Source organism: Lactuca serriola, chromosome 2 (assembly GCF_051521515.1).
Source record: "Lactuca serriola cultivar US96UC23 chromosome 2, Lser_US96UC23_V15, whole genome shotgun sequence".
NCBI lineage: Eukaryota > Viridiplantae > Streptophyta > Magnoliopsida > Asterales > Asteraceae > Lactuca > Lactuca serriola.
Window position 1 is genome coordinate 20,122,076 of NC_136409.1, and position 19,867 is coordinate 20,141,942.

At 36.5% G+C, this 19,867-nt stretch overlaps 1 protein-coding gene across 1 annotated transcript; it reads right to left on the bottom strand.

The window, feature by feature from the left end:
• Positions 1-14,594: 14,594 nt before the first annotated feature.
• On the bottom strand, positions 14,595-16,028 carry LOC145089046 (uncharacterized). Its single transcript, XM_079027547.1, has one exon. The coding sequence runs from the start codon at positions 16,026-16,028 to the stop codon at positions 14,595-14,597; it is 1,434 nt and encodes a 477-aa protein (XP_078883673.1).
• Positions 16,029-19,867: the final 3,839 nt, after the last annotated feature.

Sequence of the window (19,867 nt, forward strand, 5' to 3'; positions counted from 1 at the left end):
TCAATTCAGGAAATGAATTTACACAATTATCAAGATATCTAATCATTCTTTGATTATCAACCATCTTATTTCTACACCATTTTTTCTACCATAAATTGGACGGAAGCCACATAAGTATATATTGTGCGATAAAAAGGCTATGTTGAAATTAATAGTAAAATTCTAGTGTGTCAATTAATCCAACTATATGTTTTGTATGAATCTGAATGTTTATTGTTAAAAAAATGTGCTTGAAAGGAAGATAGAAATCACAAGAACAAGAATGCTACGATACACATACGGTATAACATGTTGGATATTATAGAAAATGCACTAATCATAAAGAAGTTGTTATTCTAAAGTTGTTATGAGGGATGCTTCATAATTCAACTATGGTATCTTTATAAGTTCCAGGAATCATAGATGTCAACTTCTTCAAGAAATCATTATCATGGTCATTGGAGGAACTTGGTGACACAGTAGCCACAACAACAAAATTACCTTAATTCCCAACATCTATTCCATAAACTGTATAAAAAGTATCCTGAAGATCTTTTACCAATTTCGTATAAAATAGTTCGTTTAAAGGAACCACATTGATAATAAGGACACCACGATCATCAAGAAGTGATCACCCTGAATCAGGTCACGAAATCTGACCACGTCATAGCCTCAACAGCTGGGGCTCCCAACGACTCACCAACCGACTCCCACCAGTCTCTAGCTCTATCCCTCAGACACCCCGCAGCAAATCAGACCTTTGACCCTTCCGGGCAGAAGCTCGTCAACTGCGCAGACTTAATGTATGTGATCCATCTCCTGGCAGCAATGGGTTCCTTCACCCCGTGAAAATCCGGCGCACCACTCCCTCTGATGTCCTTAAAGGACAGTGTGCGCATACCCAATTGGCTGGACGCCAAGTCACTCCTGAATACTCGTAGGCGATCCTCCATCATCTCAACAATCCCTTCCTTGATCGACCCAAAAATAACCGGGGTCGACTCAAGGATACCTCTCGTGATCTCAGACGCGATGAACTCATGTAGCCTGTCATCAACCTGCTCGGATCCTACACCCGAGCCTGATCCTGATACTGATCCCGAACCTCCCGCTCCATGTCGTGTGATCGTCATACTACATATAAACACATAAATGTAAGGATCATACTTGCTCTCGAGAGGTCTCACACACTCTCTAAGTTCCCTGGTTCCATCTCGGCCCTCCTTGACTCGAGTACGGATCCTCTGCTTCCAGTAGTACGGGCCCATACTACCTTCCATATCTATCCGTACTTTCCTCAAGGATTGCTTCAACTTCACCAAGTCCCTCTACCGATACCCTTTCCCACTAATCTCGTCCTAGGCTTTCCTGGGGCACCCTCCGACCTACTCTCCACCATCAACTGCACTAAGAGTCAAGCCATTCTGGGGTGCTGACCTACCCATGTCAAGCCATTCTGGGGTGCTTACCTACCCATGTCAAGCTATTCTGGGGTGCTGACCTACCCTCCGTTCTATCTCAACCGAACACGGGGACTATTTCACCCCTACTACTAACACATAACATCATATCATAATCATGTTGTCAGACATATCTGGGGTGTCCGACCTACCCGTTAGTCGTAACGACCGAATCGGGGACTATCTCATATAACATGCCAACTAGCAAACTAGCATACTCACATATTTAGTAGTCTAGCTGTGACATCCCCATTTTCACGGCCAGAAAAGACCGATTTGCTTATGCTTTGTTTTATAAAATCAGAGTAATCTTTTAAAGAAAACGGTTGTGGAATTTGTTCCCAAAACAAGATATGATAATAACTTATCAAAACATTTCTCAAAGAGAATGTATTTTCATTTAATAATAAAACCTCGGGATGTCATGTTCCGATACAGACATATAAGCATAAACGGAACTTACATTCAATTACACTAATGATTCACATCTCCTTTAATCTCTCAATGCAAAGCAGCTTCGTATTGATACCTGTGATACAATTAAACTGAGTGGGTCAGGCTTGGGAGCCTGGTGAGCATATAGGGTTTTCAGCCCACAATAATATAATTATTATATTCAATCATCAAACAATCAACCCAATTACCCATCCCCATTATCTTCTTTTAATCTTCCCTAAAGATATTCTCCTAAGCGTCATCTCCTATATCATATTTACCCCTCATCTCCTTACATCTTATATCCTTATATGCTTGTTCCTAAGAACTTTTCCTAATGATCATCGTCTGTATCATATAGACAATGCTAATTCGGGGATCACTCCCTCAATATATGTCTAGTAAGGGTTAGGGTATCATCGCATGATTACACAGCCATAACATCGCCTAGACTTGTAAATCATAATAAGGGTTAGACTATCATCACATGAATACGCAGCCACAACATCGCCTGGACTCGTAATTCATAATAAGGGATAGACTATCATCGCATGAATACGTAGCCACAACATCGCCTGGACTCGTAATTCATCACCTATCTATCATCACCTAATTATCATCACCATTATATCCTCACCTTTCTCTTATCACATTCTTTCAACACACATCAACTATTTCATCTATCCATGTTCTACCCAACATATTTGTAGATATAAATTACATATACAACTTATTTAAAAACTCGTATAAAACATTCATTCAGCATCCATCTCAAGTAAACAAACAATGTATAAACACATAGCATGTATTTCATAGCAAATACTTCATATATATGTGTAAGATGAAAGTGACTATACACTCACACATATAAACAACTTTATATTATACACATCACATGTATTTCGTATAAAATACTTCATAATTATGCGTTAGAAGAAAGTAACTACACACTCACTTGATCAGAAGATGATCGGAAAGCACTACGGCTTGTAGAAGTAGTATTCTTCGGTAGATCTGGAAGATCTTCACAAAAACCGGACTTCTCACGGACAGAGCTTTGGCTCAGGAATTGCACTTCTCGGGATCTTCGGGGCCTCGGGACTTGCTTCGGCGCTCGGGAATGATACCGGGGCTTCGGGATATTTCTTGCATGAAAAACGATGCAAAAACGCGAGACAAAGGGAAGAAATGAGCAAAGAATTCGGTTGCCCTCGACACCCTTCTATAGGGGGCTGGAAACCCATTTACGTTGGGCGTAATGTGGATCACATCGCTAACTCCCCCCATGGATAATATCGGTAAATTTATAATTAAATTAAATATCGAAAATATTTAATAAACTTCAAAAATTCATATCTTCCTCATACGAACTTCGTTTTTGACGTTCTTTATATCCCCGCGTAGGTGAGACTATGCTCTACAACTTTCATTTAGACTCTGTCGGCTAATTTTGAATTTATTTTTATTATTTATTTTTAGTAGGCCGGGACAGGAAAACTCCGTTATAAAATCATAACTTCTTCATCCAACGTCCGTTTTCGCCTATCTTTTTATCGTTTTACTACAATTAATGAGATCTTCGATTCTCATTTAGATTGTTTCGACTAAAAACCGCTCGGTATCAAATCAAGTATTCGGGCTGCATACCGCTAAGTCGAAACTTCGAAAAATCATAACTTCCTCATACAAAGTCAGATTTGGGCGTTCTTTTTATGCACGCTCACGGTTTAACGTATTCTACGACTTTCATTTAGATTGCTAAGGCTAAATATCGCTCTAACGTAAATTCACTTTTTACGTCGCGTTGTGTCGTGTCGCATCTGTCGCGAAACTTCGACAGGTCATAACTTCTTCGTTATAACTCGGATTTCGGCGTTCTTTATATGTACGGAATCCTTGTAACATATACTACAACTTAGTTAAGATTATTCATTCTAAATAATCTTTCATCAAAAATTCATTTTTGACGCCTATCGTCTCTAAATTGACTAGCCCTGATCTACGGGCGTTACAATTATCTCCCCCTTAGGATGATTACGTCCCGGAATCATCAACGAAAATAGAACTTGTATAATGATTCCATACGCTATCTCTTCATCCTAGGTAATAACCGTAAATTCTATGTTTCCGTGAAAGAGTATTTAACTCTATGGCTTTCTTGACCGCAGACGATGCCCAATCTTACATCTGCTTATCGTACTATGTTGTACTTTCAATCGTAACCCTCGACTTACCAAATAAGTCGTTATTATGGACTCCTTCTTCTTCTCAGGATAAATACTTTCCTTTATCTATTGTAACAAACCGATGGGTCGTGCTCTACTGACCTCTCATCGAATGATGCAATGCTTAGACTCAGGTCTCTTAGAGTTAAATTCCAAAATGGAATATACCTTCCTTCATATTCTAATGTGATATAATCACATTTCAGCATGTAGCATTTCTACCTACAAACTTCTTTTAACAACGAGCGCGACACTATCAATCGCATTAACTTCAACCTTTTGACTTAAGTCAGATGCTACATCTAACTTGGTCCTCTAGACCACGTAACATACTCCTCGTAGTCGAACTCAAATTTAAACATGACCACTAGGGTCGGAACAAGAACCATCTTACTAGTCATTACCGAAAAAATGGTAATGACATACCAGAATAAAATGGAATCAATCACTAGCTTCTTGGTAACCTTGCGACTTTCCCTGATCCAAGTGCGAGTCCTATGCTTCCGGTAGTATAGATCTCTACTACCATTCACACCTACTCATACTCATCCCAAGTATTGTCTCGCAGTTAACCAAGTCACCATACATAAATCATATAATCATTCAACACATCAGATAACAAAACCAGGGTTTATATTAATTCTTGAAACTATTACACAAAAGTTCAAGTTCACCCTATACTATGCCTCTAATAGGCTACATCATAAGTTACTATTCGCACTGTTACTTCATAACTTGATCGTTGGATATAAAATCCTCATCCTTGATTCGCTTCGTCGAGGATCATGTGGAATGCCCTTGGCTGTGGCGGTACGTTTTTCTTTGCAGCTTTGTCCTTCTTTGGGCAGTTCTTCGAAATATGACCACCATCTCCACATTCGTAACACTTCCTATTGTCGAACGTACAATCTATGGAATAGTGACCGGTCCTACCACACTTATAGCATGTCACTTCTCCATCGCATCTTCCGAAGTGCTTCTTCTTGCACTTTTCACACCACTTGGTTTCATCTTTTCCTCCGGATTTCGAGAGTTTGGTTTCTTTGTTGATCATTGAAGATCCCTCGTGTTTCCTTTTCCCTCCAACTTCAACTCTCTCTAGACCCTTTTCCCTTATTTGGGTCTCAACATTCTTGGTTGCCCAGATGGCGGCTTTTAGAGTGGTTGCTTGCTTGACTATCGGACCAAAGTCCGCTGGTAATCCATTGGCAAACTTGTTGACCTTGGAAAGTTCAGTTGGAATTAGGTATGGAATAAGCTTCATCTTCTCCGTAAAGCTTGTAGCGTATTCAGTGACGCTCAATTTTCCCTTCTTTAAATTCTGGAACTCATTGTTAATTTCCAGAAGATCCTGCTCAGAGCAGTATTGCATTTTCATTTGCTCCACGAACTCTTCCCAAGACATCTTGCTATCTTCCCCCTTGGGCATTGAACCGGCCAGTAACTTCCACCAGCTCAGTACTCCAGATTTTAACAGAGGGATTGCAAGAGCGGTCTTCTGTCTGTTACTACACTCGCAACTTTCAAACATTGTCTCCATCTCGGAGATCCAGTCCATGACTTGCACCGGTGTCAGGCTCCCAGAAAGACATGGTGGTTTGGATTCCATGAAATCCTTGTACTTGCATCCACGTCCATCATTGTCTCCATCCTGATTGTTTCGGCGAACTATTAGTGGGTTGGCTTGACCAATGGTCCCACTATAGTTCCCTTCTTCTGACTGCCCCTCATTCAGCTCAGGTTGTTCAACTGGTATTGAGGGTTCACTCCTGTTGTTCAGCAACAATTGTCTCATTTCCTCCTTTTGTTCAGCCATCATGGCTTGAATCATGGTTCGCACTCCAGCCATTGTAATTTGTTCAGGTGTTGCTGCTACAACAGCCACTCGCTCAACCATAGGTGGTTGATTCCTATTTTCATTCACGTTTCCAGCTCCACTCCTGGTTCTTGTCATTTTTTATCTATACACCGAATAAGGTGAAATTAGATCCTTATTCACGATAGATATTCAAATCATCCTTATCACTCCGAAATGTTTACATGCTAGTTCTAATATCGTAGACGTATGCTTAGAATCCTACACACATAAGGTTTCCAGATCTGGTCGGCAACAAACCATAGATCCGAACAAATAATATAATATATGGCAACATATAACATTTAGCACATAAAAGCATTTTAGGCATCACTCCTAAAATAAACTAGTGCTTGTGTCAATTTAGGTGTACTACCTAACATATTTTAGACACACTCCTCACAATCATTACTTAGCATTCTCAGTTTAAGTCTACAATTTCCTAGTTCGCTTTAACTAATGCTCTGATACCAACTGTGACATCTCCATTTTCACGGCCAGAAAAGACCGATTTTTTTATGCTTTGTTTTATAAAATCAGAGTAATCTTTTAAAGAAAACGGTTGGGGAATTTGTTCCCAAAACAAGATATGATAATAACTTATCAAAACATTTCTCAAAGAGAATGTATTTTCATTTAATAATAAAACCTCGGGATGTCATGTTCCGATACAGACATATAAGCATAAACGGAACTTACATTCAATTACACTAATGATTTACATCTCCTTTAATCTCTTAGTGCAAAGTAGCTTCATATCGATACCTGTGATACAATTAAACTGAGTGGGACAGGCTTGGGAGCCTGGTGAGCATATAGGGTTTTCAACCCACAATAATATAATTATTATATTCAGTCATCAAACAATCAACCCAATTACCCATCCCCATTATCTTCTTTTAATCTTCCCTAAAGATATTCTCCTAAGGATCATCTCCTATATCATATTTACCGCTCATCTCCTTACATCTTATATCCTTATATGCTTGTTCCTAAGAACTTTTCCTAAGGATCATCATCTGTATCATATAGACAATGCTAATTCGGGGATCACTCCCTCAATATATGTCTAGTAAGGGTTAGGGTCTCATCGCAGGATTACACAGCCACAACATCGCCTGGACTCGTAAATCATAATAAGGGTTAGACTATCATCGCATGAATACGCAGCCACAACATCGCCTGGACTCCTAATTCATAATAAGGGATAGACTATCATCGCATGAATACGTAGCCACAGCATCGCCTGGACTCATAATTCATCACCTATCTATCATCACCTAATTATCATCACCATTATATCCTCACCTTTCTCTTATCACATTCTTTCAACACACATCAACTATTTCATCTACCCATGTTCTACCCAACATATTTGTAGATATAAATTACATATACAACTTATTTAAAAACTCATATAAAACATTCATTCAGCATCCATCTCAAGTAAACAAACGATGTATAAACACATAGCATGTATTTCATAGCAAATACTTCATATCTATGTGTAAGATGAAAGTGACTATACACTCACACATATAAACAACTTTATACTATACACATAACACGTATTTTGTATAAAATACTTCATAATTATGCGTTAGAAGAAAGTAACTACACACTCACTTGATCAGAAGATGATCGGACAGCACTACGGCTTGTAGAAGTAGTATTCTTCGGTAGATCTGGAAGATCTTCACAAAAACCGGACTTCTCGCGGACAGAGCTTCGGCTCGGGAATTGCACTTCTCGGGATCTTCGGGGCCTCGGGACTTGCTTCGGGGCTCGGGAATGATACCGGGGCTTCGGGATATTTCTTGCACGAAAAACGATGCAAAAACGCGAGAGAAAGGGAAGAAATGAGCAAAGAAGTCGGTTGCCCTCGACACCCTTTTATAGGGGGCTGGAAACCCATTTACGCTGGGCGTAATGTGGATCAAATCGCTGACTCCCCCCATGGATAATATCGGTTAATTTGTAATTAAATTAAATATCGAAAATATTTAATAAACTTCAAAAATTCATATCTTCCTCATACAAACTCCGTTTTCGACATTCTTTATATCCCCGCATAGGTGAGACTATACTCTACAACTTTCATTTAGACTTCGTCGGCTAATTTTGACTTTATTTTTATTATTTATTTTTAGTAGGCCGGGACAGGAAAACTCCGTTATAAAATCATAACTTCTTCATCCGACGTCCGTTTTCGCCTATCTTTTTATCGTTTTACTACAATTAATGAGATCTTCGATTCTTATTTAGATTTTTTCGACTAAAAACCGCTCGGTCTCAAATCGAGTATTCGGGCTGCATACCGCTAAGTCGAAACTTCGAAAAATCATAACTTCCTCATACGAAGTCAGATTTGGGCGTTCTTTTTATGCACCCTCACGGTTTAACGTATTTTACGACTTTCATTTAGATTGCTAAGGCTAAATATCTCTCTAACGTAAATTCACTTTTTACATCGCGCTGTGTCGTGTCGGTTCTGTCGCGAAACTTCGACAGGTCATAACTTCTTCGTTATAACTCGGATTTCGGCGTTCTTTATATGTACGGAATCCTTGTAACATATACTACAACTTAGTTAAGATTATTCATTCTAAATAATCTTTCATCAAAAATTCATTTTTGACGTCTATCGTCTCTAAACTGACTAGCCCTGATCTACGGGCGTTACACTAGCATACTCATATATCCAAAAATCAGACCAGACAATTATCACAAAGATAACCATCCCAACTAACAATTACTAGTGGGCCGGCCTCGGTGCTTTAGACCCACTCCTACTGGAAGGTAACTCGCCTCGATGTCGTGTAGTGTCTGAACTGTCCTCGGCGTGAAGGTCGGCTCTCCTCGACTCCTCAATCCCTACACGATAACCCTCAAGTCATCAAACATAACATACAACCCTAACCAGGGTCAATACCAAAACCAGGCAAAGTCAACATTGGTCAAAGTCAACACCTAGTTGACCTGACTCGTCGAGTTAGTCTACCAACTCGTCGAGTCCATACTCCACTAACCCGATCCAACCCCGACTCCACTCGTCGAGTGTAGAAAGAACTCGACGAGTTCTCCTTCATTCAAACCATCGGGACCATCTTCATTCGACTCGTTGAGTTCTTCCTTGAATTCGGCGAGTTCATCTCCCTCATAAGAACGTGTCCAGTCTGCGACTCGTCGAGTCTATCTTCAAAGATTAGGAGATTGCCTTGGACTCACCGATTTTATTCATACACTCGTCGAGTCCCATGATTCCCAAGCCCCTTTTCGCGTCTAAACATCTACGGGACTTTCCTCCCTAGCAATTGGTCCATCCAAAGAAAGGATTTGGTGGTCATTACACCGCGACTCACCGAGTCCCAAGAAGCTCCAAACTTGGTGCACATGCATGGGGGCTTTGGCTCAAAGAGCCATAAAATGTGCTATACAATATGCATGGGGCTCTCATGGCCATAAAGTTGGCACCTTTATGCCATGAGACCCTTCCAATGACTCAGATCTGAAGTCAAGACCCCATATAACACTCCACAAATTTGAATATGGCTTTGAAAGCCCTAAATGTGTCCAAAACCCAAGTCTAAAGATGAACAAACACATAGAAGACCAAGACAGAGGCATTTTACTTTGATTGTGCTGAAAACGGCTAGGGTTTCGATACACAGCTTTCTGGGAGTGATAAGGGCGATGGAGGCTGAGATAAGGTGTTTAAATAGAGTGCACACCCTCATATTTAGGGTTTCACTCAACCAGCACCTACTCGCTGAGTCAGTCCCCCGACTCGTCGAGTAGGTCACTTAAACTGTCCGCGGGTCATGACTCTACTCGACGAGTTGGGCCTTCAACTCGTCGAGTCCTAGAGAAAAACACAAAATACTTGAATAATAGGCATACCAGGAATCAGGTGTTACATTTACCTTGTTTATGGTTTAGATTTCTGAACTTATGAAACCTCTAAATGATACTTTTGCATTAACATAGAGAATTGTTCACTAGTATTTTCAATGTAAGCCCTAACATATAAGAGCAAGTTGAGTGGACCGGTTTGACTTGTTGACTTTACTTGACTTTGACTTAACTAGAAATTGACGGTTGTCATATAATGGCTGCTTCACAAGGAGTTGTTGCGTTACAAAATTTTTTACTCGATTATCTTTTGTTATCAATGTTGTTGGTGCTTCCTCCAAGTGTACAGACCAAATTAGAGATGCACAAGCCGAGGAAATTGCATATAAGATTTCTATTGATGAGTTAGAGATAGGTAGAGGTCTTAATCAAATTGGTACATTACAACGAGTTGGTGATACTAGATGGAGTTCTCACCTCAAATCCGTTTCGATCTTAATCAAAATGTTTAGTCCAGCTTGTGAGGTTTTACTTAAAATTATTGAAGATGGCACTGGTGCAATCAAAGTCGATGCAGATTCAGCATATGAGGCTATTACTACATTTGAGTTCGTTTTTGTTCTTCATATCAAGAAAGAAATAATGGAGATCACTGATTTACTTTGTTAAGCTTTACAAAGACAAACTCAAGATATTTGTAATGCATTGAGGTTAGTTGCGGCTACCAAATTGTTATTACAAAAAATGAAAGATGAAATATGGGATGGTTTGCTCTCTCTTGTTAAGTCATTTTGTCAGGAACGTAACATTGATATCCCTGATATGTCTTCTCCCTACTTTAGTAGAGGGGCTCGAGCTGATAACGAGCGTAGTGATCATACACTTGAACATCATTACCGAGTGGATATATTTTATGAAGCAATTAATTGTCAAATAATGGAACTAAATCATCAATTCAACGATACCTCAATGGAGTTGCTTTGACTTTCAACAACTTTAGATCCTAAAAGTGTTGATGAGCCTTTTCAAAGTGGTAATATAATTAAGTTAGTAGATAAGTTTTATCCTGAAGATTTCAATGAACAAGAGAAAGCAGTTTTGAAGATACAACTTCAACATTATGAGATTGATGTTGTTCAACATGCAGATTATAAACTAGACATATATGTCTGAATTATGTCAATGGTTGATAAAGACTAGAAGAGTAGCGAACTTTCATCTTATTTATCGAGTAGTTAGTCTCATACTTACTCTTCCAGTTTCTACTGCTACAACAGAGATATCATTTTCAGCAATGAACCTCACTAAAACAAAATTACGAAATAAAATGGAAGACGAGTTTCTGAATGACTCATTAGTTTTGTACTTTGAAAGGGAACTTGCTGAAAAGATTAGTTTAGGGACAATTGTAAAAGATTTTAAAAAAGCAAAAGATCGTCGTGTTCCACTTTGATAAACTATTTAACAATCTTTATATTAGTTTTCTTGTTTAAACTTTTGATATGTCATAATTTTGAACTAAATAAAACTTGTTTATATAGTTTAATTATGAAGTCTTAATTCGCCCCCCCCCCCCCCCCCCCGCCCCCAAGCTGAAGTGATTGTGTTCCGCCCCTGGTTAATATGGTTTTTGTTTAATTATCGAAATTATAAAAAGAATAAAAAGAACAAACATGCATGTATCTCAGAAAGGGCATAATTATATACTGTGAAATAGAACAAAAAAATATATTTCATTATTGCATACCTGCGTATGCTATCCATATGGAATCTGAACATTTTTGCAATGACCAAAAAATAACAACCAACATGTGACCCTTTTGCAATGATCACTACAAGTTAATACACACTAAAAAGGGTGAAAGCATTCACTAACCAACCATTTTTTGGTTAAAGATTCAGGGGGTACACTTGAACTACCATACAAAAAAGGTAAAATGGTAATGTCAAATGTTATCAATGGCGCCCAAATTCAGTACAGAAAGTCCAATCTGTTTCACGGCAGCGATTATTGGGGATTCATTATCAGGTTTGACAAAATTTTCATCCTCCTTCCAGCCAAGCGTTCTAAACAGAAAAACTAAATGACAGTCAATTTCTATAACCGTTTTTTAATTGATTTTTTTTTCCATTGAACTATTTTCTAAATCTTTTTTTGAAGGGCCTCGATATATTTTATAAAAAATCAGAAAAAATTAATAGCGTTTCCTAAAGTTATGTTTGATTGAACATGCATCAACAAAACTAAATTCTCATTCATTCAAAGCTTGGAATCAATGAAGAAATCCGATAATTCATGTATCTCAGCCACAATAATAATGCAAATTAGAAGTAGACATGAATGTGTACATGATACACATATGGAAAAATTGATTTAGGGAGGGATATCTCTGATAATTAGTAAAAACACATAAAATCTTCAAATAATACACAAACAAGTTTTTGAAAATGTGAGGGCTTTTATTAACTATCTTTGAAAATTTTGGGTTTTCCTTTCAAGTTACACATACTTTGATGGTAGTATATAACATTTTTTAACCTTCTCAAAGTTACATGAAAGGAGAATTTCATTTTTAGCTTAAACGGTAAAAAAAATTAAACTCAAAAGTTAACCAAAATATTTTGGTTTGCACCACGCACGATGTTATTGAATTTTTTGTATGTATAATATGTAATATATAATTATGGTGAATTAAGTTTAATTATACGTAATAATGTATTTTTTATCTGTAAAAATGAATTGTTACATGTTTTTTTACAACCATACCTATATGAAAACGAATATATAAAAAAAATTTAGAATAAACATTTAAAAAAAATAATAAACTGTAAAAACAAAGAAATCTTAAAAAAAACATAGGCATAAAAACATCTATTTAAAAAAAATTGAAAAAAAAATAATTCTATAAATACAAATTTGTTAAAATCTATATTGTTAAATAAGATTTGAAAGAATTTGTAAGAAATGTAATCTTCTAAATAAAAAACTAGTTTTTAAAAAAAAATTAAAACAAAGTTTAAAAAAAGGTTGGTTGAATTTGTTAAAAAAGTCAGGACAAAAAAAAACTTGGGCCAAAATTGTAAAAAAAAAAGGTTGAGGGATCATATATGATATATGAGCCTACATCTTGTATGGTTCGGGTTTTGTGTTAAAAGTCATAGACTTATGTTAGATATAAAGTAGGTCAGAACTTTATTACTCTTATGACCCGATCTAAAGTAGGTCAGAACTTTATTACTCTTATGACCCGCGTGTAAAAAAAACTACTACTATTAGGTTCGAGCACGTGACATAAATGTTAAATGAAAGCGTTCATACGAAGTAAGGCAACCATGTCTAATTGCTAATCTTGGCACACAAAATTTACAAAGTGACCAAACAATACACATGACCGATAATTTTTAGTTGCAGATAATGTGTTTATGGTCACTCTTAAATCCACATGATTTCAATTGAAATGGAAATGTGGGTGACTTTGTATCGGTGACAAGAAATAATGATGGAATTAAATGCTAAGATGGATATTTGGAAGAAGAAGTCGGAAGAAAAATGATTACATCTTGTATCTTGGTATAGTAATGACATAATATTTTTAGTCCAATTTAGCAAGAATACTAACAAGGAGGGAATATAAGTTCACATGTTGGACTAAGGCTATGTTTGGTATACTAGCTGAAAAGTTAGTTGTTAGCTGAAAAGCTAGCTGTTAAATAAAAAACTAGCTGATAGCTGAAAAACTAGCTAATAAAAAATAACATTTGGTAAAACTAGTTGAAAAGGTAGCTTAAATATATAAAATTACATAAAATGACATGTAGGAGTATGTGTTTTTATAATTAATTAAGGGTGTATTTGGAAAATTTTAAAAAAGCTCCTAAAAAGCTAGTCTAAGTAGCTTTTCAAAAAGCTAGCTTAAAAGCTATTTTTTGGCTTACCAAATACGACAACATAAAAAAAAACTCGAAAAATAAGCTAGCTTATCAGCTAGTTGTGGCATGTCAAACACAGCCTAAGTATTATACCCAAAGGAGAGATCACGTACATGAGATATATGATCCACAAGTTAAGGATATAAAAGACGATGTTATACATTGAACAACAACAAGATGGTTAAAGTATTTAACAATTTTAGTGTAACTAGTTATTTAGTGTAATTAAAATTAACACTAGTTATAATAAGGAATTAAACAGTGATAAAAAACAAGTTAGATGGTACAAAGTGTAAACTTGTTTAATAGACGCGTTTGATCCCGAGCATGACGAAAGACAATGGTCAAGGGGCCACACCACTTTGTGAGGTCACAACGCATCACCATTTGTAAGGTCAAAAAAGAAGAGTCCTTAGTTTTTGGGACACACTGAAATCTATTATGTGCGTAAAACCTAAATTATTCTTAAGGGTTTACCCAATATTAAATTTCTTGAAACTTATACATAAGGTTGTCATATTAATTCGGGAAATGAATTTACACGATTATCAAGATATCTAATCATTCTTTGATTATCAAACATCTTATTTGTACACCATTTTTTTCTACCATAAAATGGACAGAAACCACATAAGTATTGTGCGACAAAAAGGCTATGTTGAAATTAATAGTAAAATTCTATAGTGTGTCAATTAATCCAACTATACGTTTTGTATGAATCTGTATGTTTATTGTTAAAAAATGTGCTTGAAAGGAAGATAGAAATTACGATACACATACGGTATAACATGTTGGACATGATAGGAAATGCACTAATCATAAAGAAGTTGCTATTCTAAAATTATTATGAGTGATGCTTCATAATTCGACTATGGTATCTTTATAAGTTCCAGGAATCACAGATGTCAACTTCTTCAAAAAATCATTATCATGGTCATTGGAGGAAGTTGGTGACACAGTAGCCACAACAACAAAATTACCTTGATTCCCAACATCTATTCCATAAACCGTATAAAAAGTATCCTTAAGATCTTTTACCAATGTCGTATAAAATAGTTCATTTAAAGGAACCACATTGATAATAAGGACACCACGATCATCAAGAAGTGATCTCGCAGCTTTAAAAACCGGTTTCTTAACAAATTCTGGTGGTGGAGCACTAATGCCATTTTGAGCCTCATTTGAATCCAAATCAACCATAACTACATCAAATTTAGTATCTAGGACATCATTATTAACCTTTAAACCATCGGTGTCTCCTTTTATCTTTTGGGAAGGAAAGCTTTGTATCACTTCTATAGCATCTCCAACAATAAGTCGAATAGAACTAGATTTATTAAACCCAAAATGCTTTGTTGCAGCTGTTAAAACAACCTTATCAGCCTCCACTCCAACAACATCAAAACCCAATTGAGTTTTCAAGAAACTTAACAAAACACCACCACCAATCCCTAAACACAAAGCTCTTGGAGTAAACCCTTGTTGAATTCGCTCATTGAGATGTGAAGCAATCAAGAAAAGTCCAGCAACCATTGGAGGCAAGTATGGGTGAACCAAAACAGTTGTATCAACGTCAAACTTTGCGTTTACTATCTTCCTCAAACTTTCCAAATCTACCTGTGTTGTAGCTTCGTCATCACTAATAACAGGTATAAGAGGGACCTGAGATTGTATCAAATTAGGCATTCTTTTAAACCTCAATCTCCTTCGGAGCATTTTACTTCTATCACGATTACCCTCCATTTCAACATCTTCAACGACGAATTCACCAACAACAGGCCCTACAAATTTAGCTATAGTCACACGATACACGACATCATCTTCGTATGTCAAGATTATGGTTTCTGGCAAACGACGATGAAAACTCACTTTGGGATGCAAAGCCATGAGTAATGGTTTCAATTCGTTTTCTAGTCTTTGTTTCTCCAAAGGACCAGTAACTTGAGGATGAATATAAATTGAGGGTTCTGGATTAGGCGGGGGATTATTACCGATTAGGATAAGGCGGGAGACGTTGTGGGAATCATATAGGAGCTGAAGATGTCCGGATTCTGTACAAAAATTCCAGTCTGTTTCCCGGTGATTAGGTACAATCATGGCGGCGATTAAAGGGACCTCATCGTCAGCGGTGGCTATCGGAGAATCGAGTACGGCGACGCGGATCACTAGAGCGTGGAGCAACCGGCGGTGGTTAAGCGGGTTTGGCATTGTGAAGGTGATGAATTGTGATGGGGTGATGGTTTCGAATACCCATGGTTCGATGACATTAAAAGGTTGAAATGACATTACCATTGTTGATAAGAAGATTGGAAGCTAGTTGCATGAATCGAGGTTGTCGATGATTGTTTTGAAGATTATACAGAAGCATACTTTTGATTTCAAATATCATAATATCTGAAATTTCCATCACTCGTGCGACTATAGCGGCGTAGCGTTCTAATCACAAAAACTAAACGAGTTGAATCTTTATAAGTTATAACCACGTTATTGTCATTTAATAGGGTAAACTATATGAATGGTTAACGTAATTTACATGTTTCGTTCCTAATTTTCTTTTCTAATTTCTTGTCACAGATTTAGTCCCTGATTGAAGTAAAAGACCCGATTATCCTTATTGGATATTATTTATAGTTTTTTTAGTTTTTATTATTTATTTATTCTTTTATTATAAAAAACTGCATTTGGATCCACACGGTATGTAGCAAATAGCAATAAGCAATCCCTTCGAATTTACAAACCCCGCCTTATGTTATTGGGTTCTATTTCAGTGTATGAAACAACAAAAAAGGACACCGGTAAAGCAAGAATGTATCTGTTAGTCACTGTAAAGAGGGTTTGTGGTCATGGCGGGTGTGCAAATCGGTGGTGGTGTGATCTACAAATCAACGCAGGTGTAGGACTCGTGTAGGCGAAGGGGAAAAGTCACCGTTCTTACACACCAGTTCCTCTTGATTTATAGATCTGTTATAAGTCGGCGAAAAAGAGGAACGGAGGTGGACGGCTGAGGTGATTTCCGACGGCGGGTATGAGGCGGTGAATGCCCTGTGGAGTCGACGACAACAATGTTCTTATTTGATTTTGATTTTTTTTTTTCAATTTTTGTTAATTATAATAGATAAATAATGAAAAAGAAATATAAAAATAAGGGTAATCTGGTTATTTTACGTCAATCGGGGACTAAATCTGTGACAAATATATAGTTTATGCAAATTCCCTTAAATCAGGACGATTCGTGTAATTAACCTTATTTAATATTGATTATTGATTATATAATTTAATAAAAATTATTATAAAAAGGTTATTTTTGACTTTTTCTCCTTTTAAATTGTTTTCTTGTTTTCCTTTAAAACTTTAATGTCTAATCAGATTTTCGTAAAAGTGAACACCCACAAAAAAATAAACAAGACAAAACTTCAAAAATTGTCCCTGTAGTTTCTGAAAATCTAAAGTTTAGTCCATAATTTATAAAAACCTCACAAATGGTTTCTGTGGTTTCAAAAATTTTAACAAATAGTCTTTTTTGCTAACTCCGTTAGTTTTTATCCGTTAACTCAAGGGCATTTTTGTCATTTCATATCCCAAGGACCATTTATGAAGTTTTATCTTATTTATTTATTTTTTTTAAAAATAAAAAAATGCAAGGTCACCCTCTCTCCCCCCCCCCCTCTCTCTCTCTCACACACACACACACACACACAAATAATTAGAGAATTTCTTGAAAATTTCCGTTGCGATAACTTTGGTTGGAAGTTTGTTCATCAGGTTACATTAGAAAAACCCACTACACACTTTTTTGCACTTTTTTGCTTTGTTCTATGTAGTTAAACACCAAAAAAAATCTCTCTATCTCTCTCTAACGTTGTCTTCTTCCGACCATTACCTTCAAGAGACCTATAATTCAAGGAAGAAGAGGGTTTTTACCTTTTATGGTTGAAGAAAAAGAGAGCATAAGAAATGACTACCCAAACACACAGGTATTGATACAATCAAGCAAACAACTAGATTTATGCTGGTCTAATTGAAATAAATTTCCAGAAATACATTACATGGAAGAAATCAAAGCTTTACCCACTACCCTAATCACAAGTCCCCCAACTTTGTTAATCTGCCCTAATTCATATCGATGCCTATCGTTCTAGCAAATACATTGTCATTCGTATTGGATAGATCCAAAAAAAACCGATCAATAAGATAATATATCCATTTTAAGATTAGAGAACCCCTAGAATCACACTCTTCTTGGAGCTCGCAGATTGCATTGACAATGCCATCTTCTCCGCACAGACTTCTCAATATCCCTTCATTCTCTTCGATTGCTAGCACAATGTCTTTAAATAATTGGTTAAATAGGCAACGAAATTTACCTGGCTCTGATTCTAGTCTATGAGAACCACTAACTGCTCAAATTCAAGTTTAGATCTCAAGGATATCACCTTCTTTAAGTAACCGACATGCACCTGCAATTCTTCTTCATATATATATATATATATATATATATATATATATATATATATATATATATATATATATATATATATATATATATATATAGAGAGAGAGAGAGAGAGAGAGAGAGAAAGAAGGGGGGAGGGGGATAAAGTCTGATGAAACGAAGGACGATTTGGTGGTCTCTTTGGTCGACGACCGCTGATAGTCTTCGCCTGACAATTGATTCCAGTTGCTTCTTGGAAGCAATGAGTTGTTGTGACAACCCGAAACTTTGTCCGTTTCTGTCACGCGATTTCCGTTAATAAAGTTTCGAATTCATTAATTTTTCCGTCAAAATTTTGGTTTAATAAAATAATCTAGTTATATTCAATTAAACTATTAACGAGTCGGAACCAAAAAAATTGCGCAGAAACCCGAATATCTCGAGAAAACTACATTTTCGGTCTAAAATGGGATTACGACCATAAAGTAGTTTACGGTCGTAAACCCGTTTACGGTCAGTGACGAGTGGACCCCATTTTTCACCCTATAAATACGATACCCCCACTCTCCTTAGAACATTTTTCTGGCCACATTCTCTCCTCTTCTCTCTCTAAGTTCTTCAACCGTAAACTCACAAAAACGCTTTTAGACTCCGGGAAACGTCGAAGAACACCTTTTGGAGCACTTTGGAGCGTCTGGAATCACTTCTCGCATCGAAGTCTGCATTCAAGACCTCGTTTTTCGAGTTTACGGTCCAAGCTTCAAAGACTGTAAACTCAGTTCTTGAGCTTACAGTCGTAAACTCAGCCACCTGCTGAAACCGTAAACTCATTTCAGAAACCGTAAACTCACCTTCAGAATTCGTAAACTCGTGTTCTAAGGCCGTAAACTCATTCTTTCGATTTAAGCAAGTCTCGGTAACATTCCTCAACCAAATTCAAGTGTTTCTGACACTTTATTTATCAAAATCGTTAATTTAGATACATATATGTATTTATTTGATAATAAGATTTCATTAAGTGTCACGCGCAACAACTCGGGAATCTTCATTCCAGTCAACAACTCCATGAAACTACAGTGAGTTCATACCCCTACATTTTCCTTGTTTTTAATGTTTTCAGGGGGAATACAAGCCAAACGCTAAGTATTTTGTTAAAGTTTTAAACTAATAAATGCAGTCCAACGATTTCCACGTTTAATAACATATTCAGATATTTTATCTCCTTTTGTAATATGTTGAACATAATGGAAACTTCTATTTGGGAAATACAACTTCTTAGCTTTCAGAAAGGTTTTTACAAAACATTTTCCGTATCAACTCCTATGAACTATAATGGGTATAGTTTGGGATAACCCTCTAGGCAGTCTCTACTTAATCAGATTTCATAAATCAATATATATATATATATATATATATATATATATATATATATACATATATATATATATATATATATATGTATATATATAAACTATGACAGATTTAGTTTATGTTATATGTTTTCTCAGAAGTATAAAGTACATTTATTCAAGGATAATTATTGTTTTATACTGATTTCTCGCTAGTAAACTAGATTATACAGAATAGTGAGGCGCTACTTCAATATTGTACCCTTAGGTGTATAGTGATAAATCATTTTAGTATAACCAGAGACTCCTGGAAGGAGAGCGTGAGATTTGTGAATAGATATATTCGGGAA